Source organism: Bos indicus, chromosome 2 (genome assembly GCF_029378745.1).
Source record: "Bos indicus isolate NIAB-ARS_2022 breed Sahiwal x Tharparkar chromosome 2, NIAB-ARS_B.indTharparkar_mat_pri_1.0, whole genome shotgun sequence".
NCBI classification, from domain to species: Eukaryota; Metazoa; Chordata; class Mammalia; order Artiodactyla; family Bovidae; genus Bos; species Bos indicus.
In genome coordinates this window covers 129,990,390-130,017,933 of record NC_091761.1, presented here as the reverse complement: position 1 = coordinate 130,017,933, position 27,544 = coordinate 129,990,390, and the positions used below count along the sequence as shown (strand labels likewise).

The 27,544-nt window shown below is 56.2% G+C and overlaps 1 protein-coding gene across 1 annotated transcript in view; it reads left to right on the top strand.

Annotated features, from left to right (window-relative positions):
- The first annotated feature begins 8,290 nt into the window (after positions 1–8,290).
- EPHA8 (EPH receptor A8) overlaps positions 8,291–27,544 on the top strand; it is a 35,649-nt gene continuing 16,395 nt past the window's right edge. The window contains exons 1-3 of the mRNA XM_070777023.1: positions 8,291–8,384; positions 13,712–13,776; positions 20,145–20,808. Coding sequence (XP_070633124.1) covers positions 8,291–8,384; positions 13,712–13,776; positions 20,145–20,808 — 823 coding nt within the window. The remainder of the gene's footprint in view (positions 8,385–13,711; positions 13,777–20,144; positions 20,809–27,544) is intronic.

Sequence of the window (27,544 nt, the reverse complement as noted above, 5' to 3'; positions counted from 1 at the left end):
AGGTGCCATCCCCACCCACCCACCCCCAACAAGTCATGTCACCCAGGCACTCTCATTCTCCTACACACGCACACGCGGGGCTCTCTCTCTGAGTGTGTCTCTCTGTCTCTCTGCATCTCTCTCCCTCCCTCCTTCTCTGACTGTCTCCTGCAAACACAGAGAGCTGCTCCCTTCTGTCAGAATACCGATGGGGGCTCATCTCCTCCTGACAAGCAGAATGATGATGATAAGGTTATTTTTTTTAATACCAGGGATATTAATGCTCCTCTTTCTGATAACAAGCCACACTCTGATCACTTCTGCGCACCCCTACCTCCCCAGAGGACGGTCTCAGGGCCGGGCAGGGAGCAGAGGCAGGAGGGCCTACTGGGCACCAGGCACCCTCTAAATCATCAGCCCCCCTAAACAGCAGGTGCTGGAGTTTTCAGGCGGGGACCTGAGGCTCAGAGAGGTGAAGTGACCTCCCAAAGACACACAGCTCCGGGAACGGCCCGCACCCCACCCCACCCCCCGCCTCCGTAACCCACAAATCATCACCCGGGATAGCAGTCGGCAGCTCCCACTCATCTGACTATCCCTCTCTCCCCTCTCCCCGCCGCCTCACCACAGCGGGAATGCAGGCTCTGAAAACCACAGTTCTGGATTTGAACCCTGGGTCTGCCGCTTCACAGCTGTGGTACCTTGGATGGATCATGTCACCTCACCTCCACCTGACTCTCCTCATTTATAAAGTGTAGATAATAATAGAACTTGCTTCAAAGGGCTGCTATTAAGATTAATAAGAATAGTGAATATCCTGCCACATCATCCCAGATGTCGAGAGCCCGTGGAGACCTCCCCACCACGCTGAGCTGTGCTCCCAGAGAGGTCACGTCATTTGCCTGCAGTCACACAGGCAGGTAGGGGGCAGAAAGGATCTAGCCCCCTTCCCGGGCCTGGGCCAGGCCCTCCCCGACAAAGGGTGCCGGGACCAAGGCAGAAAGTCCTCACAGAGGCGGCCCCACACTGCGTGTTGAAGGTTTGTGTCCAGTGCCAGCCAAGATGAGCCCTGCTCTTGTAGGAACGGGGCAGGTGGATTCCCAAACTGAGCTGAGCTCTGGAGGGCTTTGCTAGAGAGTGGACTTGGGCCGGGGCCCGGGGATGGCTTCTCTGAGGATAACCAGGAGGGGCTGGAGGGTGGGGGGAGGTCCAAGGGAAGGCGCTCCCTACGCAAAGGCTGTGCGTGCAGACAGGGAGGAGGTGGTGCCTGGAGAGGTGGCTGGTTCAGACTACAGGACAGGTCCTGCAGGCATGGTAAGGATCTGGGTCTCTGTCTGGAGAGAGCAGGGGAAGGCTCTGGAAACGCTCTACTCAGGGAAGGAAGGCCCTGGGGCAGGGACCGAGCATGAGAGTTTGTGCTGGCCAGTCTTTATGGCCGTGGCATGGAGCTCCACCGAAGGGGCTTAGAGGGTGTGGATGGGGGCCAGCCATGTGTCCCTAGAGCTGTCCCGCTGGGGCTGATGGGGGCGCAGCCTGGATGCTAGCAGAGGTGAGGAGCAGAAGCGGTCATGATACATTTTGGTGCCAAAGGAGAGTCACGGAGGGAAAAAGCAAACGTAGGGTTACCAGGGGATTGAGGTTCAGTTCCCTTCAGTTCAGTCACTCAGTCGTGTCCGACTCTTTGTGACTCCATGGACTGCAGCACACCAGGCCTCCCTGTCCATCGCCAACTCCCGGAGTCCACCCAAACCTATGTCCATTGAGTCTGTGATGCCATCCAACCATGTCATCCTCTGTTGTCCCCTTCTCCTCCCGTCTTCAATCTTTCCCAGCATCAGGGTCTTTTCCAATGAGTCAGCTCTTCACATCAAGTGGCCAAAGTATTGGAGTTTCAGCTTCAACATCAGTCCCTCCAATGAACACCCGGACTGATCTCCTTTAGGATGGACTGGTTGGATCTCCTTGCAGTCCAAGGGACTCTCAAGAGTCTTCTCCAACACCACAGTTCAAAAGCATCAATGCTTCGGTGCTCAGCTTTCTTTATAGTCCAACTCGGGGATTGCGGGGGAGGGATAAATTGGGAGATTGGGATTGACACACACACACTACCACATACAAAATAGGTGATTAATAAGTTTGAGCCAACTCCGAGAGAGACTGAAGGACAGGGAAGCCTGGCGTGCTGCAGTCCACGGCGTCGCCAAGAGTCGGACACGACTGAGCAACTGAACAACAATAAGAACCTACTGTATAACACAAAGGAATTCTACTCAATACTCTGTAATGGGCTATATGGGAAACGAATCTAAAAAGAGGAGATGTATGCACATGTGTAACTGATTCGCTTTGCTGTACACCTGAAATTAACACAGCATTGTACATCAACTATACTCCAATAAAAACAGTTTTATAAAGACTTGGTGGTAAAATCAAAGCACTTGGAATGTCCTGGATACACAGCTGATGGAGAAGGAGGAAGAGGGTTAAATTCAGGTTCCTGATACGTACAACTGGGTGGATGGTGGTGTCGGAGGAGGACCAGCCACGGGACAGAGAATCACGGAGCGTGCATCTGGGCAGGGGACGTTTGGGGGACTGTGGAGGTGACGATGGACAAGGAGGGACAGAGAGAGTAAAATGTGGAGTCTGTGAGGACAGATGATTCAAGAAGTTTGCTGGGAAGGGGAGGAGAGAAGGATGGGCAGGGGGGACGTGTAATAAAGGGAGGGTTGGTTCTGTTTTTCCAGGACAAGAAAGACTTGAGCATGAAGGATGGAGCAAGCCCAAACCTTTGAGGCTCATCCCAATTTCGTCATCTTTCTACTCCATTCTGCTGCTTGCCACTGGTTCCAAACTGTGGAAGTGATTGATTATATGTAAACAGGAGGAAGCAATTAGTCTGTGCATGCCTGGCCATTAATAAGCCTCTTATGTATTTATAACAACACCTCATTTACCCTCCAACCTGAGAACGAACAGCCCGGAATGAGCAGAAGAGGCCTCTCAACAGCCACGACCATGGACACTCATCTCATGTTCTTTATTCACGGGAAGATCCTCGCTTAGAACCCATTGACCACTGACTCTCCCTTTACGTACGATGCTAATCAGTGTTCATATTTAAGTCCACAACAGATAAGAAGCAGCAGTTTAGGAGGCAGTTGGGAACTGTCAAAGGCCCAGAGAGCAGAGGCAGCTGACAGCCTGGAGAGAGGGCAGAGAGAGAGATGCTAGCAAGCAGAGAAGCCTGGGCTCATTCCGTGGACAAGGGAAAACAGGCCCACCCACGTCTGCGACGCTGAGGGCACCTCTGTCTCCTATGGCCACGCCAGCAGTGGCTTGACAACTCGTCTCTAGGTCCTTTTCCACATCAAGGTTCACTGATTCTTTGTTCACACCATGACTCTGAGCGCCCAAGAAAGGGCTGAGTTACACTCGCTGTGTTCTGCTTCAAGAGAACTTTTTTTTTTTTTTTTTAATATTTTAAATTGTAAATCTTAAGTTTTGGTGCCTATGGTTCCTGAAATATTCCCTTACGTGGAGGGGGATTTTGTAATTGCCTCTTTAATGATCTGCTTCCCCGTTAGACCTCAGTTCTGTGCGGCCCGCCTACCTTATTCCCAGCACCTGGCACAGCCCCACAGGAGGGACTCAATACATCACCGTTGAATTACCGAATTGATTAATAAATTAATATTACACACCGGGCAACATGCCCGCAAGAAATATATTATTACACTTAATTCCACCTCTTTTTATTTTTTAATAGAGCTGCTAGAAAAAAATCAAGTTATACATGTGGCACACTACACTATATTTCCAGCTGACGGGGCTGGCTTAGGCACTCCTGCCCTGGCTCTAGAAGTGCTGAGGCTGCTGTTTCAATCGCTGTCATGTCTGACTCTTTGCAACACCACAGACCGTAGTCCATGGGATTTCCCAGGCAAAAATACTGAAGTGGTGCCATTTCCTTCTCCAGGGGATCTTCCTGACCTAGGGATCGAACCTGCGTCTTCTCCTTGGCAGGCAGATTTTTACCGTTGTACCACCTGAGTTTAAACGCCTTTCCTGTGGTCCGGGTGAATCGCTGCTATGTCATGGAAGTGACTTCCTCACTTGTCCCCAGGAGGCTGCCTTCCCTCCAGCCTGGGAGCACATCACAGGTAGGGTCCTATCTTATGACCTGGGAACCCCAGCACCAGCCCAGTATGGTGGGGGGCAGCTCCATGCTCCCTTCATGACCATTCAGTTCAGTTCAGTTCAGTCGCTCAGTTGTGTCTGACTTTTTGCGACCCCATGGACTGCAGCACACCAGGCCTCCCTGTCCATCACCAACTCCCGGAGTTTACTCAAACTCATGTCCATTGAGTCGGTGATGCCATCTAACCATCTCATCCTCTGTCATCCCCTTCTCCTCCTGCCTTCAATCTTTCCCAGCGTCAGGGTCTTTTCAAATGAGTCGGTTCTTCGCATCAGGTGGCCAAAGTATTGGAGTTTCAGCTTCAACATCAGTCCTTCCGATGAATATTCAGGGCAGTTGGGAAAATGAGTAGAGCCAGCAGGTCACACATGGGGAAACTGAGGCCCTAAGCAACCCGGGGCCTCACGTTAGGAAGCAGGATCTTCCTGAGATCTCCAATGGCTCACCCCCACCCCTGGCTCATCCCAGATCCTGGCCCTGGGGAGAAGGAGAGGTTTCTATGCAAATGTGAGGGATTCCTAACCCCTCCGGTCCCCTCACAGAGTGAACCAGGCAGAGGCTGAGAAGGGGCAGGCCTTTCTCTGCAGAAGTCTAGGCCCTGCGTGGACAGCTTGGGGCAATAAGACATCAGGGTAGGGGTCAGGGTGGCTCAAGGGTGAGCGAGGTCTCACCACTAGCCAGTGCCCCCCACATACCCATCTCCTGCTGGACATCTCCTCTCCCTGTGCTCGAAGGGGCACTCTGCAGGGCCCATCCCTCGGGGGCAAAGGACAGCCTGGCTCCCACCCCCTCCCTTAAAGAACAGTGATGCCTTCCAACCTCAGCTGTCTTGACAGGTCTCCAAGCACATTTGCCCCTGTGAACTCATGTGAGCCTCAGAGCAACCCTCTTTGGTGGCATATCCATCCTCATTATGCGCTTTTCTCCTTATTCTCGTACAGTTGGGGAAACAGGCTCAGAAAGGTGCAGTGAGAAGAAATACTCTTGGGAGGGTATTTCTCCCAGAAATGGAGACTAATGGAGAACGTAACAGGGGGGCTTGCCAGACATTCCAGACTTCTCTCCTCACTCCCAGAAGGAAAAAAACGAGGGTCGGAGAGGGGCCTTGAGCTGGAAAAGGACTGGCTCTGTGGCCTCCCTGCTTGGTCAGGTCCAGCCCTGCCTGCCCCACCTCCATCTTGCTCCGTATAGTAAAGTCCCAAAGCGCCCCTGAGCTGATGGGAGGGCTGAGCATTGTTCAGATTCACCCCCTGGGAAGAGCTGAGGTCAAGCTCACGTAGCAGGTCCAGTTAGCACAGCTGTACAGCAATCCAGAAAGCAGGATGTTCTGTAAACCAGAAATGGCCTTCCAGCAACGATGGCCTCAAGCACTGGGCCAGCAGGGTGTGGGTCTCCACGCATCTGCTCGAGGTGTATTGGATCATTCAGCAAAGGTTCTCGGAGCACCCACTGTGCACCAGGAGAAAGCATCAGGACCCAGCAGGGACCCTGCCGTGGGCGTTCAGAACCCTGTAGGGAGGGGGTGACACACTCCACAAGCATCATGGAGTCTGCTAGTGTGCCTCGTCGTTTCCTGCTCCAGCAGTCAACCCTCACAAAACTCACGCTCCTTTTTAAAATGGGGGCGGGAGCGGGGAATGCAGGAATTCTATGAGAGAGGGACGCAGGGTCCAGCCTGGGAGGTACACAGTGAAGGAAAGCTGCAGGTGAGCTGAAGATGGGTGGCGGGGGTTGGGATGGCGGTGGAGATGGTCAATGGCTGCTTCCTCCCCATGGGCAGGTTGGCAACTTGCTACTTGGAAACTCGGGACAGGCAGAAGGGAAGGTGTGGAAGGAGAGACCCCAGGAGACGTCATTGTGGGGGTATCAGAAGCTCAGCTAGATAAAAGAAAGCAAACTGCTCTTAGCCCATGGAACACCTGGTGGAATTCTCTCACTTTGCCCAAGAGGATTCAGAATATGGAGCAGGCCCCTGACAGAGAACTCCCCCTCACTCTCACCAAGTCCTTAGAGGCCTCCCCAGCTTCCTCACCTGCAAAATGGACAAAGCCTAGGTTCAACGGGCTTGGTCTTCACCTGGGGATGGAGAACCCCAGTCCCCTACAAAGCCTCCTCCGCCAGCGAATATTTCTGGGAGCCCTGGCTGGGGTAGGGGATGCCCAGGAGTGCCTTGACTGCATCCTGAACTGCCTGCTTCTTTCTGCCCTGCCTGGCCCACAGCCCAGTGGCCCAGGAGCCAGGTGCCAGCCAGAGACTCTTCTGTCTGAGGAAGCTCAGAAGGAAGGTCAAGTGTACTGCATCCTATGGACACCTCTCCGCAGATTTCCACACACTTGTAATTAAAATGTTTGCATTAGTAACTTTAAATACTAAAAGCCCAGATATACAGCTTCTCTTGAAAATGCAGAAAACTGGGCTGATACCCCCAGGGCAAAGTTGACTGGAGCTGGGAACACTTCCCTTGGCAGGTTTCATTAGCGTGCCTGCCTGTCTGCCTCTCTGGGTCTAGTCCAGTCTGCTCCCCTGACCCCCAGCTTCCTGGAGCAGTCTCTAGCCAGTGTCGGTTTGAATGCCTCTGGTAACAAGGGGCTAACTACATCTTTGAGGCTGTTGGTCTGAGCCGTTCAAAAAGGGCTCCTAATACAAACCGTCTTCCCCTTTCTGTAACAAAGAAAGACGCACAGGAAAAGAAGTGGGCTTTGGAGTCCGGCAGATCTGGATCTGAGTACCTCTCCAGCGTTTAGCCAGCTGTGCGATCTCAGGCAAATGATGGCCTTTGTGCGCTTCAGTTTTCTTAGCTGCACCTCCCCTGCAGGGTTGTGCGAGGCTTAAAGTAGAGCAAGTTTATAAAATGGTTAAAGCAGGGTCTGCGACGCCAAAAGAATCCCCAAATGGCCTTTATCATCCTGTGTAACCTCCAGCCATGGGTCCAATTCTTCCCCAGGGAGCAGAATAGTGGAAATACATTCAGAGGGTGCTGAGCAGCAGATGGAAGTCAGAGGCAGAGGTGGAACTTGCCCTGGTGGGCACACACTTGCTGGCCAGCCCCCAGGACTGTAGATCTCTGCTTCCCAGACAGTTTGGCCCACCCGGTGCTCCTGGGGAGAGAGTCAGCTTCAGGAGGGAGCCCCTTCTCCGGTCCTTCCCCAACAGACTGCAGCCTCCCCCCCCCCTCACCTCCCCCCACCCTCCAGGAGGCGATCCCTAATCCTGGGCCTGGAACTGGAGTGGGGAAGGTCAAGGGAGGAGAAGCAGGGAATGGTAACCGCCTTCAGCCAAGCTGGCCACCTGGCTGTGTGCCTGGCGGACGGCGGGGCACCTTACCTGGGTCCTTGCATATAATTTTCACATCCACTCTAGGACACAGACCCTCTTATCCCTGTTCTACCGACATGGACCTTGAGACTCAGGGAGGTTTAGAAACTTCCTCAAAGCCAGCCCTAAAACGTTGGTCGGGTCCCTGAGTGCCGAGCGCATGATCAAGGGGCTCTAAGGCCTCACCTAAATTCGGGGTGCCCAGTCATTGGGGGGTGGGTCAGGGGAGAGCATTTTTAACTAAAAGCGCTCGTGAGTTTGTCTCTAAGCCAGTGTCTGAGCCTCCGTCCGTGAACTAGTGTGTGCACATCACCGCGTGCGAGGCAGTTTGTTGGGGGATGCGTGTGCCTGAGGGTCACGTGTGTAAGAGTGAGCGTGTCCGTGTCTATCCACGCAGGGCCTCCCCCGACCCCAACCGGTGGGTCAGTGTGTTGCCAGGCGTCCGGACCCCTGGTTGGGTGCGCGGCGTGAAGGTGCTGGCGCGAGCGTGCGCACGTGGGGCGGGCGGCGGTATCCGCGGGTAGGTGTCCGCGGTGCGGGCTCCGTGTCCCCCCCGCACCCGCCTCGGTGCTGATTGGCTCGGCGGCGCCGTGACAGGCCGGCCCCCGCCCGGGGCGGCGGCGGCGGCGGCAGGGGCGGGCGCGGGTGCCCGCGTGTGCGCTGCGAGCCGGCGTGTGCGCCGGTGTGTGCGCCCGGCCGCCGGGTGTGCGGGAGAGCAGGGAGCGCGCCGACGCGCGGGCGGCCGCGGCCGAGCCCAGGGTGCGCGGCGCCCCCGCCCGCCCGCCCGGCCCGGCCATGGCCCCCGCCCGGGGCCGCCTGCCCCCCGCGCTCTGGGTCGTCACGGCCGCGGCGGCGGCGGCCACCTGCGTGTCCGCGGCGCGCGGCGAAGGTGAGCAGCGGCGGCTGGAGGGGCGGGGGTGGCCGAGGGGCCGGGGGCGCGGCGCGCGCAGCAGCCGGAGCGAGCCCGCCGAGAGGCTCAACTTCCTTCCCCTCGACCCCAGTGCCCGAGGGGCTGGGATCCCTGGATCTGGGTGGGGAGGGGTGGCACCGCGAGACACCCGGGGTCAGGGGACGGAGCGCCTGGGACAGGGCTGGGGGGAGAGGGACCCGAGGGCTTGAGGATGAGGGACAGAGAGGCACGAGGGACAGGGGGACGGGACTCAGGGGTTCGGAGCTGGGGACAGGGAACTGCGGATCGGACACTGGGGATGAAGGGACCGGACCGGAGGACGGCAGACAAGAGAAGCAATGTAGGGGAGAGAGGAGGCAGGGCAGGGCACGCGGTGGGGCAGAGGACAGAGGGACCCAGGATGCAGGGGGAGGTTCAGGGGGCTGAAGAGAAGCGCCGGGCGTCCAGGGATGGGGACCAGGAAGGGAGGCAGGAGGACCAGAGAACAGGACCGGGTCTGGGGGAAGACCGGCGTGAAGGGCAGGGAATGAGGGTCTTGGAAGTGGGCTGGGCTGGAGGGCTGGGGGTGGGGGCGGAAGGACAGCAGCCAGCCCCAGGGGAAGCAGCTTCCGTGGGCGGTGGGGAGAAGGGGCCCGGGAGGAGGGGGCTGAGCAGGCTGCAGACTGACTGAGGTGGGCAAGGCCAGAGGGCTGGGTCTTGTCCAGGGACAAGGCTGGGGAAGTCCGGTCACTCCGGGGGGACGCAGGATGAGGGTGTGGGCTGAGCAGTAGAAACCAAAAGGATCTGGGAGGGGATAAGGGAAGCCGGGAGGGGGCATCTGTCAGGCTCCCCCAGCACCTAGGGCTGCACACCTACGTGAGCGTACACACACACACACACACTCACCCCTTATTCCACCGGGCACCCCAGGTCCAGCTCAGGACGCTGCCCTGGTTTCTGCTCCTCACCCGACCCCTGCCCAGGACCCCTTCTCCTCTTGCAGCTCTGCCAGGAGAAGGCCTGACCCGGGGCTCTGTGCAAATCCTAGGGTTCACAGCCTGGCTCCAGAGCTGCATCCTCAGCCTGGCAGGATGAACTCCCAGATTCCAGGGAGCTCCAGAGCCGGTGTTCCTCATCCATGCTTAGACACACCACCAATCCACCCCTCACACACGAGCAGCTCACAGAGACACAGTTGTACCCACAATCACACATGCACCAGCAGCCACGTGTTGGGATTCACACAGAGAGACACAGGCCCGCAGAGACTCATGTGCGTGGACAGCCCCCACACCCCTATAGTCAGATGCACAGAAGTGCGGCCAGTACACAGGTGCATGCATGTGCATGTAAAGATTCGTGCGTGTGAAAATATGCACATTGTGGGCAGACACCACATGTATGAAAAGACCCTCAAACTTGCATTCGTGTCCCTAGAAATGCATGTGCACAGCACCAACACACACAGATATATATAAACTCAACCACCAATGAAACGGGCCACGCAGGGAGCAGGGACCAGAGCAAGGGAGCTGAGGGGTGAGTAGGGAACGGGACACAAGGGGCCTGGGAGGTCTGGGAGCTGTGGCCTGAGCACAGTTTCCTCTGGGTTGGATGCCCAGGGGAATTCTGAAGGGCCCACAGCGAGTGCCTGGGCATTGGGTGGTACAGCCCCAACTCCGTGCTTCAACCCTCTTCTTTGAGGAGGATCCAGCACCCTCCAGAATGCCAGACTGGCAAACCCCAGATCCACCTAGGAAGGAACTTTGACCCGGCTCCTGAGCAGAGGGCAGACTGTTTTGGCCTGGGAGAGAGGCTGTGTCCGGAGAGGGGCAGCAGTTGGGGAGGAGGCAAGGTCACCAGGAGAGGAAGTGGGGGACGTCTGTCAAGGGTGGGAGGGAGGCAGGCAGGCCTGGTGCCAGGGCCCGGCCACACCTATTTGATCAGCACAGCAGGGCGCCCCTGCCTGGGCACAGGTTACCCTCGCAGGTCCAAAGGTCCTGGGTGGAGACCTGGGGCCTGGGTTCCACGCAGGACAGCCAGGAGTCTGTGCGCTGGTGCAGGGCCAGGACCGGACGGGGGAGACTGTGGGAACTCAGGGAGGGGACTCTTTCCCCAGTGGGGGTCCTGCAGAGGTGACAGTGCCCCCAGGCTACCCAAGTACCCTGTGCCAGGTCCCTCACAGGGCTGGGGACGGACCTGCACCTGCAGGGGTGCCCCCGAACCCCACCAGGCTCAAAGCCCCTTATCACTCTTTGACGTGGATTATCCACCAATTTGGGGTGATCTCCGAGGCATTCACATCCCAGCTGACATCCCCTGGCCACCCCGAATTCTCTAGCCTCACCACCACGTGCCGTGTCCTCTGGGAATGTAAATCAATTTAAGTATTAGTCTCAGCGAAATGGAATGGGGGAAGGTGACGGCACGGGAGGAAAAAAAGAAATCGCATAATACCTTCCTCAGTCAAACAGGAAAGGCTTAGGAATTATCTGTGCTTCTCAGAACAGGGGAGGGACCCGTTTGATCCCCCAGAACAGGCCGGCAGGTAGGCCTGGGAGGGACGCCTGCAGACATCTGGCTGATGAGGAAACTGAGGCACAGAGGGGTTAAGTGGTTGCTTCCCTGAAGGCCCTGAGACACCGAATGTCCAGTTCTCCATTTGCAAGTGGGGAGATGGGCCCAGAGAGGGTCATCGACTTCCCAGGGGTCACACAGACCTATAGTCCAGCAGCGCAAGAGGACAGAGAAAGCCCGGCCCTGGTGAGCCAAAGCATTGGCCTCTCCAAGGGGACTCAGGTCCCTGCAGGAGAGGCCTAGCCCTGGACTTCCCTCCAGCCCTGTGAGACCTCCTGTGGGCCTGGAGCCTCCTGTGAGAGACCTCTGTGTCCCCCCAGGAGAAGGGGACAGGACATGGGGAAGAGGGGGACAGAGAGAGAATCAGGGAGGGGATGGACAGAAGCTGGTCTGGAAGGAATTGGAACAAGCAGGCTTGGAATCTGGTCGCTCTTTCTGAATCCAATAGAATCGACTTTTGATTTATCTTTGGATTATCTGAGCCCCCCCTCCCCCGCTCCCCGCCTTGGCTGATTGATCATGGCTGATTGATCATGGGGATTCCCAGAGGGGAGGGAAGGCCTGGAAAGTGGGGGTCTGCAGGCCTCTGCCTCTAGAGTCGGGGTGATCAGGGGGAGAAGTCCCAGCAGCCCCTGGGTGGGTGCAGGTCTGAGTTGTGTCTGGGCGGTGCTGGCCCAGGGGCCCTTCAGTTCCAAGACCCCCATCTGGGATGTGGGGTGTGGCGGGGGAGCCTACAGGTCCCTGTCCACACCCCTCCTCCCCACTCCCCAAACTCAGCCCGCTGGTCTGGGGTAAACTGCAGCGCAGCCCCTCCCCCGCCCACCCGCCAGCAGGAGGAGAGAGCTCCTGACCCAGTTTTCTCGCCATTGCCGGGGAGGGAGGGAGGCGGGAAGGCTTCTTTGCCGGCCGCCCTGGCGTGGGGCCGGTTCGGCTTGGGGAAGGGAGATCCTCCTGCGGACGTTGCCTCCATCCCCTGGTCCCACCCGGCCACCCCCCCGCCCCTGGGGGGGATTCCAAGCCAGAGCTCAGAAGGCCCTCCCTGGCTCGGCAAGTCCTTTTTCCAGCTGGCCTCTGGAACACCCCCAGCCGTCGCTGGGTGGGGAGAGTGAGGGGAGGAAGAGGAGGAAAATCAGCGCATGAGAGCATCCGCACTCCCAACATTTCCTGATGACACTTGTCTCCATCACTGAGGGGCAGGCGCAGAGCTATACAAATCTCAGGCCGGAGGACAGCACCCACCCTGTCTTCGGGAAAGTTCCAGGAAGGCCCATTTTAACCCTCTGCGGCCTTCCTAAGTTAGCAGATCAGGTTGGTTGGAGTGATTGCTGGCTGGGAGAGGTGGGTAGATAGAAGAGAAAGGGAAATGAAAGCTGTGAGACTCGGAGCCCAGACTCCTTTCATCAGATAGATCAAAGGCAGCAGGGGCCCACATTGGTGAAGGGACTTACCCAAGGACACACAGCAGCCCTGATTTCTTCCCAGTTTGGTGCATCTTTATCACCTTAAAGTGAGTGATGCTCACTGCTCCTAGGTACCAAGAGAGAGGCAGGGGCCAGGACTCAGGAAACAGGAGCCAGCTTTGGTGAAGCATGGGGTCCAGGCGTGCAGTTTACTGTCGCCCACCCTTATGTATCATTATCCCCATTTTACAGATGAGGAAACTGAGGTTCAGTGAAGTGCAGGTCACCGGCTACCAAGTAGCTGTATTGAGATGTGAGCCCAGCAGTGTCTGATTCTAAAAGCAGGTTTTTTTCTTACCCTGTTCTTGGTACTTTGCAGGATCCCCTTCAGGGGTCTGGCTTAGAGTAAACTTGCCTTTTGGGCCAGCACTCCTTTCTCTGCCACTGTGACAACCCAGAGATTCCTGCTCCTCAGGCTCAAGCTGCCAGGGCTGGCGGCTTTGTCTGTGGTGCTCTGGGTGCCAGCCCAGGAGTCACACCTGTGGAGCTCCAGGCATCGTCCTGATCTTCCCTGAGGCTGAGTGTTTTCATCTGGAAAATGGGCAGAGGAATGAGCACCTTTCGGTGTTGCCGTGTGGGCCACAGATGAGGCACTGCAAGCTCCCCTAGCAGAGCCCAGCATACACTACGTGCTCCCTGTGAGGCAGTGCTTCCTCCTCCAAAGCCCTCCATGCCCAAGGACCTCCTCGCGCCGAGGACCTGCTCGGTGCGAGGTGCCTTTTGGGGACCCTGGTGATGGGAAAGCTGGGTCCAGTTCTCTGGGTGGAGGTTTGACTTACAGTGCAAACATCAGTGGGTGCTTTGGAATGCCACCATGTCCTGTAAGTGGCCCAGGGTCAGGTCATCTTCACAGCCCCCTGTAAGGCAGGCATTACTGTCACCCCATTTTACAGGGGAGGAAGTGGGGGCTCAGGGATGGAGGAAACTTGCTCAGGGACTCACAGCTCCCAGCTGGCAGAGCTATGATTCAGATCCAGACCTCCCGGACCGCCAAGCCCAGACCTCTGGCATCTCACTGCACCCCCCAATCGAGGCAGCCTAGCACTCGGAGAAGACTTGAGTCTTCTGGGAGGTGAGAAGATTATATTTTGTGGTGGTGGAGGAAGGCTTCAGGAAAGAGCAAGAACTTGAACTGAGCCTTGAAGGCCAGTGAGGTGAGAAAGGACCCAGAAACTGGAGCTGGAGTGTTCGGGGCTGAGAGCAGGCCAGTGTGGCCAGGCCACCCTGGTCCTAGGGGACTGGGGAAGGGGGGCCCAGGGATCTGATGTGCTCTTATCTTCTTTTCTGCAGTGAACTTGCTGGACACGTCCACCATCCACGGGGACTGGGGCTGGCTCACGTATCCGGCTCACGGGGTGAGTAAAGGGCAGTGGGGCCAGTGCTGTCCCTCTGTGAACAGAGAGGCCGTGATGCCCAGGTCTTATCATCAGGCAGATCAAAAGAAAGCAGAGGCCACGAGAGGTGAAGGGACTTACCCAAGGATGCACAGCAGTCAGAGACAGAGCTGCTGACTTCTTAAATTTAGCGCATGCAGACTTCTGGAATTCCAGAACCAAGTCCGGGGCCGGCTCCCCCTTCTTCCAGTCTGAGGCCTGAATGTGGTATTCTTACATCTGTGTCCCAGGCCCATCTGGCCTCCATGGTGATGCTGGGCTCAGCCCATTAGATCCCTGTACTCACAGGTGACTCCCTTCTGCCCTCCTGGGGCGTTGGCATGGTAACCCCGAGTGTCCAGAGCCAAGGATGCACTGCCCGGTCCCCACGATTCTCTTAAATCTCAGGAAGGCAGGGTGGTAAAGCCAATGCAACCCATGAGCTTGGTGGGACCATCCACAAGCTGAGTGTCCTTGGGTCACCACTTCACCTCCATGAGTCTCCGTCTCCCTGTCTGTAGAATGGGATGAGCACGTGGCAACCTCTTGGGGTTTGCTGGGAGGGTTAAGGGAGATGACACGTGGTCTTGGCACCATGCCCAGCACAGGCCTCCATTACATGTATTATTATCATTATCATTGTCATTAGTGTGTATTATGGCTATATCTCACATAAATTTCCTCCTATAAACATGATCAGAAACACACACATGCCCACCATAGACACAAACATGTCTGGTACCCATAACTTCTTTCGTGAACACTTCTGCTTCCATGGCTCCGGAGACAGAGTGATCATAATATTAATGATGACAATGACACTGAGCTGATCTTTGAGTATTTCTTTACTCTGGGGTAAGATTGTAATCTGGGCTGTCTGGGGACTGTGACTGGGGTCAGGACAATCCCAGCTCCTCTCTCTCTGGGGGTCTGGTCCCCAGGTGGAGGTAAGCTGAGTCTGTTGTCATCAGTCCCCATGCACCAGGCTTCAGGGAGTTGAAGGGGCAGACCAGGGTCCCTGAGAGCCAGGAGGGACCCCCTCTGTGCCTCAGCACGGCAGCCCTGCCTGAAGACAAAGGCTGGGCCCTGGGAGTGTCCCTTTACCCCCCAGGGCCTCAGCCTCTCCCCTTGAGGGGCTCTTCTGTGTGTCCCGCCTGGCTGTCTCCCGGGGTGCTCATGCGTGTGAAGGGCTTTGGTGCAGGGAACCGGCTCTGCCAGTGGCAGGGGCTGACCCAAGAGGAGGCGACTGCCTGGCTGTGGGCTGGGTCAGCGTCTCCTCTGAGACTCAGCAGCTGGGCAGGAATGGACTTGAACCCCTGGTTGGCGCTGGATGTCTCTGTCCCTCTGTCCCACTCAGAACTTAGGACTTGGTTTTTAGGGTAACAAGAAGTAGGAAGGATTTTAAGCAGGGGTGCGTGGTGAGAAATATGACTGGACTTTGCTGGTGATGCAAGGTTCTTTTGTTTGCGGGATGCTGTGAAGAGTAGCTCGGGGAATTCCCTGTTGGTCCACTGGTTAGGACTCCGCGTTTTCACGGCCAAAGGTGCAGGTTCAGTACCCGGTTGGGGAGCTAAAGATCTTGCAAGCTGTATGGCACGGCCAAAAACAAACAAGCAAAACCCCCTAAAAAAAGAGTGGTTCAGAGTTACTCATTTCGCTTGAGAATTAGAACAAATAACTTATATTCACATAAAGTGAAGTCGCTCAGTCGTGTCCGACTCTTTGCGACCCCGTGGACTATAGCCTACCAGGCTCCTCCATCCATGGCATTTTCCAGGCAAGAGTCCTGGACTGGGTTGCTGTTTCATTCTCCAGAGGATCTTCCCGACCCAGGGACCAAAACCAGGTCTCCCGCATTGCAGGCAGACACTTTACCGTCTGAACGACCATAGAAGTCACATAGCTCTTAACAATTTGTGGGCGTTTTCTCGTTTAATCACCACTACTAATCCTGCAAGTGGTACAGCCATCCCATTTCACAGATGAGGAAGCCGAGGCTCAGAGCAGCGAGAAAAAATCTTTCCACTGTCAGGCAGGTTTCAAGTGATGGATGCCAGCTCAGATCTCTGGGCCTGGAGCCCTCACCGAGTCCCTGTGTCACCTTGTGAAGGGCTGGGAACCGATCCTGCATTATTTACTGAAACAGGGACCACCTCCTCTCAGTACGGGGCCTGGAGATGGGCTTGCCCAGAGGAGAGAGAAAGCCAGATGAGATCTCTGTTTCCAAGCTCTGGATCTTGAACCTGTGCCAAGCTGGCAGGTGAAACATGCAGGTGCCCTGTCCAGGGGGTCTGGGGAGGGGCCTGGGAATCTTTTGTTGAATAAGTTTGTAGCTGGGTGGAGGTTGATGGTCCCTGCGATTCCATCCATCCTCTGATTCTGGAGTCTGTTAAGCACCCTGGGTACAAGGGTCATCCATGACTGTCTCCAGCATCAGCAAGTTATCAGACCATCAGGCAGGCCGCATAGCCTAAAGCCAGCGGTGCTGGGTCTGGATGAGCCGGTGCTCTGCAGCCTCTAATCAGCATGACTCAGGCCAGTCCCTTTACCTCGCCTCCACCTCCTCGTTTATAACACAAGGATGATCACAGAACCTGCTCCCTGCAGCTGTCATCTGAGAGATGATGCAGGAAAAGGACATTGTACCAGCAAGAAACCAGATGCTCTGAGAGGTTAAGCGTCTGTGCTAAGATCTGGGGAGTCTGGCTCCAGAATTCATGCTTCTAACCAGGCTGCACCCCTCTCTTCGGACCCCTCCGTCCATGCACTGGGTCGTGCTCCACCTCACCTGGTGAATTAACAGCCACTCGTGAATATTCCTTTTTATTGTCTCTTGATCCTCAACAGCCCCTGGAGTAGCTAAAAGGGGCAGGTGTTAGCTACCTCGGTTTACCTATGAGAAGTCCAAAGCTCAGAGAGGGAATGTGATCTGCCCAGGGATGCACAGCTGGTTTGCTGCTTTCGGTTCCTGGAAGGGGACAGAGTTCCATAGGGATAGTGGGGACGGGGGGCGGGGGTGTGGTATGTGCCAGGGGCCAGAGAGGCAGCTGGGGTGGGCATGGCACCTGGCATGGAGTGGGGGTGCCCCAGGTAGAGAACAGGGCTGATTCTGCCCTTGTACCACCCGCCAGGAATTTGTGCCACTCTCTGTGTTTGCGGCAGCCCCTGAGGCTAAGCCAGGCCTTTGGCCCCGCTCGGGCGGCTGGAGCAGACTGGGATCGAGCTGATTAATTTATCCGGGTCCCTGGCAGGAAACAGACAGTGAGCGGCTGGCTGGCTCTTCGGTGCTCCATTAACTGTGACAACGACTTTAACCCCAGATGTGACACAGTGCTGCCCAGAGCCCCGGCTGCAGAGTGGGGTGCAGCATGGGGGCCCTTCTTGGGGTGGGGGGCATGCAGGAAGCATACAGTCTTTCAGGTGAGGCTGGCACGCCCTGGTCTGCTTCCCCAGGGGTCCCTGGAGGCAGGCATGGGGGGCTGGGATGATGGCAGTCCAGCATCATGTCAGTCCCCTTCAGGGCCAGGCCCAAGCTAAGCACCGGGCAGTTTTTTTTTCCGTTCATCCTCTCAAGTCTCACTGAAGTGGGGCCTTTCTAAGCCCCTCTTACAGATAAGCTGGCTGGGGATTGAGACCATATAGCTGACCAAGATGAAGTCAGATCGAGGGGTTTTTGTCAGGCAGGGAAGACTCAGGATGCCCCAGATCCCCACTCTAGTGCTTGTGGGACAGCTCGGGACCCTGCTGATTCTCAGAGCACAGTGAGGAGTGGTCTTTGCTTCCTCCCCCCTCCTCCCAAACTCCCCTCCCTGACCCCTGCTTAAGCAATAGGGTCCCTAGTTCAGAGACAATACCCACAGAGGCCCAAGCGAGATCACGGCCCTGCGTCTCTGGTGCACCCAGGACAGCGACCCCAGAGCCTGTCTCCTCCGTCCGCCCTTGGCCCCCAGCCCCTCCTCAGAACCCTGAGGAATCCACTGAACTCAGCCCAACAGCGACTACTCCCGGCCGATCAGCATTCTGCCGCTAAGGAAGCTGGGGCCCAGAGAGGAGTGGCCATTTGCCTAAGGTCACACAGCCAGTTGAGACTGAACCCAGACCTCTCGACTCCTGTTTCATTTCTCAACTCTGTGTCTTCGGCTTGGCTCTTCTGTGTCCAGACTGGGCTTGCTGAACATTGCTGGCCTTTGCCAGCCTCTGCTAGGGCTCTTCTCTCCCACCGCTGCAGGAAGGTCCAGCCTCAGCCCTGCAGGAGGTTTTGCCACAGCCTGAGTGCCCACAGCCTGAGTACCCACACCCTCCACACTCTATCTGTGAGAATGTGAGGGGCTTGCAGGGAGAGAGTATTTCTTGTGCAATTCTTTTCATTAGTTCAGTTCAGTCGCTCAGTCGTGTCCGACTCTTTGCGACCACGTGGACTGCAGCACACCAGGCCTCCCTGTCCATCACCAACTCCCAGAGTTTACCCAAACTCATGTCCGTGGAGTTGGTGATGCCATCCAACCATCTCATCCTCTGTTGTCCCCTTCTCCTCCTGCGGCAAAATACACTTAACACAACATTTGCCATCTTAGCCATTTGTGAGCCTCCAGTTCAGTGGCATTAAGTCCATTCACACTGTTATGTGACCGTTACCCCGTCCATCTCCAGAATGCTTTCATCTTCCCAGACTGAAACTCTGTATCCATTAAACTATAATAACTCCCATGACCCTCTCGCCTCAGCCCCTGGTAAGTACCAGTCTACTCTCTGTCTCTAGGAACCTGAGGTGAGCGCCTCATACAAGTGGGAGCATATAGGACTTGTCCTTTTGTGCCTGATTTAGTTCACGCAGCATAAGGTCTTCAAGGTTCCCCCACGTTGCATGTGGCACGTGTCAGAGTTTCCCGGTACCCCGCTGTATCAGTGGGCACATGCTGTTTGTCCACTTATCCAGAGGGACACTTGCGTTTCCACCTTGGGGCTGCGATACGCACGGGTGTGCAAATCTCTGATTGTGTCCCTGCTTTTGTTTCTTTCGGGTACACACCCAGAAGAGGAACTTGTGGTGATTCTATGTTTAGTTTCTTGGCATTCACTGTTTTCCACAGTGGCTGCGCCAGTTAACATTCCCACTAGCAATACACAGGGTTCCAATTTCTCCACATCCTCGCCGACCCTTGTTATTTTCAGTTGCTTTGATGATAGCTAATGGGTGTGAAGTGGCACCTCACTGTGGTTTTGATTTGAATTTCCCTGATGCTTGGTGACGCTAAGCATCTTTCCACGTGCGCTTCAGCCATCTGTGTATCTTCTTTAGAGAAAAGTCTGTTCACGTCCTTTGCCTGTTTTCTAATTAGGTCTGTTTGGTTCTTCGCGTTTGAATTGTAGAAGTTCTTTATATATTCTGGATACTAATCCCATATCAGATACGTGGTTTGCAGGTGTTTTCTTCCCTTCTGCAGGTTGCCTTTTCAATCCGTTGATTGTGTCGGTGATGGTCACTGGTTTACCTCTGAATCAGTGACGCCTGGCTGGCACCTGACACAGAAGTGATCATACTCAACTTTCCCGCAGCCAGGGCAGCCCGTGGTGGGGGCAGAGGGAACATCACACACAGCAAGGCAGAGGAATCCATCCATCAGACAGTCACTCAACAAGCACCAGTTCAGGGGGTGCTGCTGAAGGATTTGAGGCCAGGGTACAACATAGCTTCATGCAATTAAAAAGATCTTTCTGGCAGCTGATGTGAAAACTGGAGCGGTGGGCTCACTGACTTCCCCACGCAAGTCACCCCACTCTGGGAGTGACAGAGTAGCTGTGTAGAAACGAGGTCAGAGCTTTGTGGCTTTGGCATCAGTTCCAGTCCTGGCGTCATCACTCACTAGCCATGTGACCCTGGACACACGGCTCTAGGTCTGAACCCCTTGGTTCTGTGAAAAGGCAACAGATAACGCTTCCTCAGGATGTCCCCGGTGGCTCAGTGGTAAAGAATCCGCCTGCAGTGCAGGAGATGGAAGAGACACAGGTTTGATCCCTGGGTCGGGAAGATCCCCTGGAGAAGGGAATGGCAACCCACTCCAGTACTGTTGCTTGGAGAATCCCACGGACAGAGGAGCCTGGTGGGCTACAGTCCACAGTGTCACAAAGAGTCGGACACGACTGAGTGACTAATACTCCTTCCCCATAACCACGTGTGGGGTGCTTGGCCTCTTGATGGCTGACAGTCCACTGGAAGGTCAGCCCCTTGAGGCTGGAGAATGTTCAGTCTTCTTTCCCAGACCTCCCCTAGCACCGTGCATGTGGCTTGTGGCAAGAGAGGGCCAGCCGCTGCCTCTCGTTTCAGCCGGCTGTGGTCTCTCTGCCCGCAGTGGGACTCCATCAACGAGGTGGACGAGTCCTTCCAGCCCATCCACACGTACCAGGTATGCAATGTCATGAGCCCCAACCAGAACAACTGGCTGCGGACCAGCTGGGTGCCCCGTGACGGTGCCCGGCGTGTCTATGCCGAGATCAAGTTCACCCTGCGGGACTGCAACAGCATGCCCGGCGTGCTGGGCACCTGCAAGGAGACCTTCAACCTCTACTACCTGGAGTCGGACCGCGACCTGGGCGCCAGCACGCAGGAGAGCCAGTTCCTCAAGATCGACACAATCGCGGCCGACGAGAGCTTCACGGGGGCCGACCTGGGCGTGCGGCGCCTCAAGCTCAACACGGAGGTGCGCGGCGTGGGGCCCCTCAGCAAGCGCGGCTTCTACCTGGCCTTCCAGGACATCGGCGCCTGCCTGGCCATCCTGTCCCTCCGCATCTACTACAAGAAGTGCCCCACCATGGTGCGCAACCTGGCCGCCTTCTCGGAGGCGGTGACGGGAGCCGACTCTTCCTCGCTGGTGGAGGTGCGGGGCCAGTGCGTGCGGCACTCCGAGGAGCGGGACACGCCCAAGATGTACTGCAGCGCCGAGGGCGAGTGGCTGGTGCCCATCGGCAAGTGCGTGTGCAGTGCGGGCTACGAGGAGCGGCGGGACGCCTGCGTGGGTGAGCACGCCTCTGCGCGGTGGGCTGACAGCTGGGCTCAGTCCCGGCAGGGCTGGCGGGGGGTGGGGGTGGCAGGCAGGGTTGGCTCAGTCGGCAGGTGTCTGGGTGGTGCTCACAGCACCTGGGAGGAAGCATGAAGCCCTAGCGCTCCTGGGTCTCCAGGCCACCAGTGTGTGTGCTGTATGTGTCTTGCTGGGAGGGAAAAACACCACAGCCAGGTAGCTCCTCCGTGGGTGTTGTGCAGAGCTCCATCTCTGGGCACCTGTGTGACTGCGGTGTACTAACTGGGTACCTACTCGTGTTAGGGACAGCGATGGAACCTACCACAGCCGGCAGTATTCTAAGCGCTTTTCACGTATGAACGCATTTAATCCCCAAAGCTATCCAGTGAAATAGGAGCTTTTATTATCCTGGCTTTAAAGATAAGGATGCTGAAGCCCAGAGAGGGAAAGTAACTTCCCCAAGGTCGCACAGCTGGGAAGTCACAGAGCTGTGATTTGAATTCAGAAGTCTGGCTCCAGAGTCCAGACTCAGAACCACTGAACTGCCACGGTATTGAGGAGGGGGTGTCGATTGGAATCTGGGCTCGGGGTGAGCGCACGCGTGGCGTACAGGGGCATTGTGAAGATAGGCGGGCGGGGACAGCCAGGGTGTGTCCGGGTGCGTTGGGTGTGTCTGCCCGCGAGCAGGCGGAACTCAGCTAGAGATGTGGGGGAGGGCACAGCCGAGAGCCTCTGGGTCTTGAAATAGCACCTGTTCCCACAGGTGTTCTGCTGGGGTTCCCATGTCACAGACCAGGAGCAGGGCCCAGAGTCCAGGCTGTGTGCGTGTGTGTGTGTGTGCGTGTGCGTGTGGTCAGCAGACACGCATCTCGGATCGGTGCAGCCAGGCACCCCAACAGCCCAGGAACACCGGGAGGGCTGGTGAGCTCACACAGCTGGTGCCCCAGCTGTTACTGGTCCTAGCCTGGCTGCCCTCTGCCATCCCTTGATCTCCCCAGGGGCTGGACACATGGCAGGCCAGCCACTCAGCCCAGCCTGGTGAAGCCTGCCGTGGGAACCACTGGTTCTCCTGGGGAAGGAGATGTTCCTGGGTGGGGATCAGAGAGACCAGGGCCTGTGCCCCAGACAGCCTCGGGGAAGACTGGGATGGGGCCCTGAAAGACACTCAGAATATCCTCAAAGCCCTTAGCTGCTCTTACACAGGCCCCGGGACCACAGTTAGAGGGACCCTCGGGCCTCTCAGCACCATACCTCTGTCCTAGCCAGCAGGAAGGCCCCTGGGTGCTCACAGGAGCAGGACACAGGCTGGCCGTTTCAGATGATGCTCAAGGGGGCTTCAGAGACCACCCCGTCCACTTTAGGAGTCGTCTTGCCCAGGAACTCCAGGACCAGATTCTCCCGTCCAGCCAGCAGGCCCTTTCTGGCCCTTCCCTGGGGCTGTCCGGTTTCCTTCTGCTCAGTCGCTTCCATTGTGTCCAGCTCTTTGCGACCCTGTAGACTCTAGCCCGCCAGGCTCCTCTGTCCATGGAGTTCTCCAGGCAAGAATACTGGAGTGCATTGCCATGCCCTCCTCCAGGGGATCTTTCCAACCTGGGGATCGAACCAATGTCTTTCATATCTCCTGCATTAGCAGGTGGGTTCTTTACCACTAGTTCCGTCTATGAAGCCCTTCAATCTTTTTTTACCCTGCTGACTGCTATAAGTTCACTCTCCTGGACCCTAAACTCCAAAGCATCTTCTAGGACGTTTGCCTGTTTCCGGATTGGTTCTACCCTCTGTGGCCTAGTTTGCCAGGCTCCCCAGTCCTCCAGCCTCTCCCGGTTCCTTCATAGACATCCCTGTACTTCTCAACTTCCCGCTGGGTAACAGTAGCAACAAACATTGCTATCACCTTTACAGCTTCCAAGGGGATTCCTAGGACATTAATTCATTGGCTTATTGTAGCAAGGCAGGTATTATAATTCCATTTTGCAGGTGGGGAAACTGAGGCCCAAGAGATCGTGTCCTGCTTAGGTCTCACAGCTGATGAGAGGTGGAGCTGATGAGAGGTGGACCTGTAGCAAGTCAGGTCTATCTTGCTCTGAGCTACGTGTAGGCTTTTCACCTCTCCCTGGCCCATCCCGACTGCATTCCCCACTAGACCCAGTTCCCAGCATCCCCGTGTTCTGATGGGGATAATAAAATCTCTTAGAGACAAGTTTTCAAGTGTTTGCTATGTGCCAGGCACTTTAACGAGCACTTGATACAGATCATGTCAGTAACTCATCCATGCATAGGGGACAGAGGCACAGGGCATCCCTGTCTCCAGGGAGTTCACAGCTTCTCATCCTTACAATAGTCCTCAAAGCTAGGTATTGTATCCCCATCTCACAGAGGGGAAAACTGAGTCCCCTCAACTTAAGTAGCAGAGTAGGGATCTGATCCCATGTTTTCTCACTCCAGAGCCCTGAACAGCTTCCTCTGTCCATAAAGCCCTCTGCAAAGCCTTGCTTCCCACCTCCCTGGGGTAACATTAAAACAGTTAGTAACCAGGACTATATAAGCTGTAATAGTCGGGTGGGCCGGCCTGTGGATACCTGCTCAAGGTCAGCTGTCTCCAGCCCTGGATTGAGCCAGGGAGAACACCAGGCCACTTGTTTGTCCAGCGTGCATCCTTGCCCTTCGAGGGAGACTGGTCCTCCTGACTTCAGGGTGGGGGCCTCACTCAGAGGTACTGCTCCAGCCTCCTTTTTTGGTGGAGATGGAAAGCGAAGCCCAGAGAGGGAATGCATCTTGCCCAAGGACCCACAGCATGTCAAGGGCAGGAGTCCTGGTGAAAACCCCAACGCTTGAGCAGCCGGACGTCCCCAGAGCTGGGAGAAGTCAAGGCCACTCCCATTTCCTCACACTTCTGGCACATTAATAAAAAATAATAAAGTAATGCCAAAGCAGGGTTAGGGAATTGCAGCCTGTTTTGATTTTTACATTTAAATCACAATACAACATAATTATGCCAGTTGCAAGATAATTACAGGTTTTATAAAAAAAATACTAATTCATCGTGCACTGCAGGCAGTGGGGTTTGGGGACAGGATGCCAGTTTTAAATCACACAGGGAAAGGCGTTTCTCAACCCTGTTGGTGGGTGTGTTCAGTGTCTGCTGGCCTCCTTTGAAGAAGCAGCACAGGTGCAAAACTGAGGTGCTCGCCTAATGGGAGCCTGGGGCCAGCGGCCCTGTGGGGGCCCAGGGACCCCCACCCACTCCTTGGTGGGTAGCCCGCGAACTGGGAGGGCTAGGGCCTAAAAGGAGCTGGGCACAGACTGGGCGTGCCTTTGCTGATCTACTTGAGATGACCTCAAAGCTGCAGCCCCAGACCCAGCCTGAGAGGGACCTCCGGAGACCCGTGGGGCCCTGGCCTTCTCCATTGGGCAGTTCTCTCTGAGCAAACAGGGCTGAGCAAGGGGGTCCCGGCCTCCCCTGCCCAAGTGCCCCTCCACCTTCTTTCTAGCGACAGGAGAAGGGACCCAGAGCTTGAGGCCTGCAGCAGTGGCCAGGGCTATGGCGACAGCCGTCAGGCTCCTGTCTCGGTGGTCTCACCCTCGTGGCCAGGCAGCCATTGGTTTTACAGAGATGACAGTAGAGCCCAGGAGAGGGGACCAGCCCAATCACGTGGCTTTTTAGAAGCCTTCCTGAGACCGCCTTCAGGCCTCGGGGACCCACGGAAGCACGTCAGAGCCGGGCGGAGCTAGTGTGGTTTACCAGTGGGGGAAAGGGCCCAGAGAGGCCAAGTGAACATCCCGAGAGCTCACAGCTAGCAGTATTGATTGAATCCCAAATCTCCCAAGCTCCTGACCAGAAAACTCCCCACACCACCCAATTCCTGACCCACTTACCTTCCCCCCGCCACCCACGTGGCTGCGCCCCCCCCATCCTGAATCCAGAGAGTGGAAGGGCCTCTCAGAACATCGTGCAACGCAGCAGCCACCCAGAGTCCCAAGTCCCTAGCACCGTCCTTTCTGCCACCTGGATGCAGAGTATAAGCCACCCTCTGCGGCCCTAATCATCTTTCTATAAATATCAGAGCATCTCATTTCGAAGGGGCAGCATGAACAACGAGCTCCTTTGCCTTCCTGACTGTGTTTAAAATCTGATTTAGAATTAATTTCCTTTGGTCGGCCACCGGCAGACACCTTATTTGTCAAATCTCAAGCTCTTTGCAGGGGAGAGGAGAGAGGTGGCCGGGGCCCCCGGCAGCTGCCGGCCTGACAGGCGGCCCGGGCAAGGTGCCCTCGGCAGGGGTGGGAGCCCCTCCTGGCCTGCGGCCGACACCAGGCACCACAGACGCCGGAAGCTCCCTGGGTCTGCGGGCCCCAGCCCAGAGCCGCTCCATCTGTCTCGGCCATTAATTCCCGGCTCTGCCTCCAGGTCTCCGGGCTCCCCGAGGCCTGGTGATTAGTATTCTTATTAAAGATTATTTTATTTTCATTGAGCGGATTAATCTAGCCTTGACACTTTATAGCCATATGGGTATTAGCCGAGCGTGAGAGAACCACCCCCCCGTGGACTGGCGGGATGGCGGAGCTGCCTCTAAGCCGAGGCCGGGTGTTGAGAGGCTGGTGGGGGAAAGGCCCCGGCTCCGGAGGCTCCCTCTCAACCCGGGTTTGCATCCTGGCTCAGCTGGGAGCCTGGGGCGAGGCCCTCAAGCTCCCCCGAGCTTCTGTTTCCTCTCTGCCAAACAGTTGTATTCATGCCCACTAAGTAGGGTGGTAGTAACAAGTGCTGGGCACTGTGCTGGCGTGAATTCACATGTATTCACTCCTGTCATTCTCGCAACAGCCCTCAGAGGTGGGAACTATTCTTATCCCCATTTTCCAGATGGAGACACTGAGGCCCAGCAACCTGCCCAGTGTCACTTAGCCTCAGGGAGGGAGGGGACTGCATGAGCAAAGGAGCCCAGCAGGCAGCCTGCTCCTGAGTTTCTGCTCTTGACGGAAGACCCGCTGAACTCTGAATGGTCCGGGACTCCAAACACAAAGGCTGTCCTGGGGCGCTTCCTCAGTGCCATGTGTCACACGGAGATGTCACACCGCACGTGGACTGGTCTGCCCCCTCACTGCTCAGAAAGCTCCCTGAAAGCAGCGTTAGCTCTTGTTTGTCTCCAGTTCATCGCAGAAGCTCGGTGAATGTGGGTGAAGGAGCAGACGAGAGACAGAATAAGCAGGTGGTTCCCACGACATTAATCGATGTGGATCGGATGATTCCAGTGTGATAGAACGTCATTTAGCTCACCAACAGATAGGATAAATATTTGCTGGCGAAGTGTAAAGCCTGTTTCCTCTGCCTGCTTCCTGGGCTCAGAAGGACGCTCTTGGGCTGTACCCCAGCACTGGGCCTCCTGGGGGGCTCCCAGGAAGAGAGGCAAGGTCACAAGATGTCAGCTAGGAGCCCCCCCACAACTCCAAGCACCTGGCCCCAGTCAGGGGCCTCCCCAGAGGCCAGGGAAGAGGTCTCAAAACTGAACCACGTTCTCCCCAACTCTCCAGCCTTCTGGCTTCACAGTCTCTTGAGTCTGGGAAGCAACTTAAGGACATCATCATGTCTCCTGATTGCAAGTTTCCTCCCAAGTTTGTAGAATTTTCCAAATTAACTGGAGTTTAGCTATTATAATCAAGAGATACAATCAAATCAAATGAAGCTTCTCTCAAGCCCCGAGTTTTCCCAAACAGGACTCGGCAGAGACAGAGCCCAGTGTTTCCTGGTGGTCCCTGTTTCAAAGCATTCCGTTCCACAGGTGGAGCTGGGAGCCGCCGCTCAGGGTGGCATTTGGTCCTCTTGAACTCCTGGGGTCTGTCTCTGCTCAGAGCAGATAATGGAAGGATTAGCTCACTTTGAAAATTCCCACCAGTGCTGGCAGCTCTACGCTGGGCCAGACCCTAGGAACTCTGAGATGAATAAGGCCCTACTCAGAGAGATCATCTGCCCTCGAGGAGAGAGAGTCAGATACACAGATGAAAAAAACACAGCCGTAGTGTTGCAGGTGGTCAGACTAAGCAGGGATGCAAAGACAGAGGGGAGTGGTCGCGTCTGTGCCTGTATGTGTTTGTGTGTGTGTGGAGGTGTCCAGAAAGGCTGCATCAAAGGCACAGTGAAAAGGAATTTTGAAAGAATTCGACAGGGAGATGAGGAGAATGGGTACAGAATGTGCAAAGGCCCTGAGGCACGGAGTACGGAGACTGGCTGGTCCTCTAGTTCGACCTGAGAAAGGGGGGTGTGAGAGGTGGCACTGACGGGGGCTTCCAGGAGGCTTTGAATGCCAGGCTTTATTGTTGAGGCCACGGGGAGCCTGCGAGGGTTTGGATCGGCAGTGTCACTCGAGAACCCCCAACACGCTCAACTGCTCTCCCTGTACAGCTGACTTGTTCTCAGGGCCGGTCGCTCCGCCCACCGTTTACCGTCTGCCACATCCTCAGCTTTTATTTTCTTCTGGAAATGATCACAGCTGCTTTTACTGAGTCTTCCCCACCTTGAAAAAGGCCAGCTTCTTGAAGGCAGAGACCATGCGGACCTTGTTCAAGGCTGTGTCTCTGGCACCCAGCTCAGAGCCTGGTGTAGATGAGGTTCTCCTGGAAACGGGCAGAAGGAATGGGGTGGGCTGGGGCTGGGGCAGTGGGGCTGGAGGCTGCTTGGCCATCAGGGCAGAGACTCATGGCGGGTGAGGCAGAGGGTGGAGAGGGTCAGATGCGAGATGCGTCAG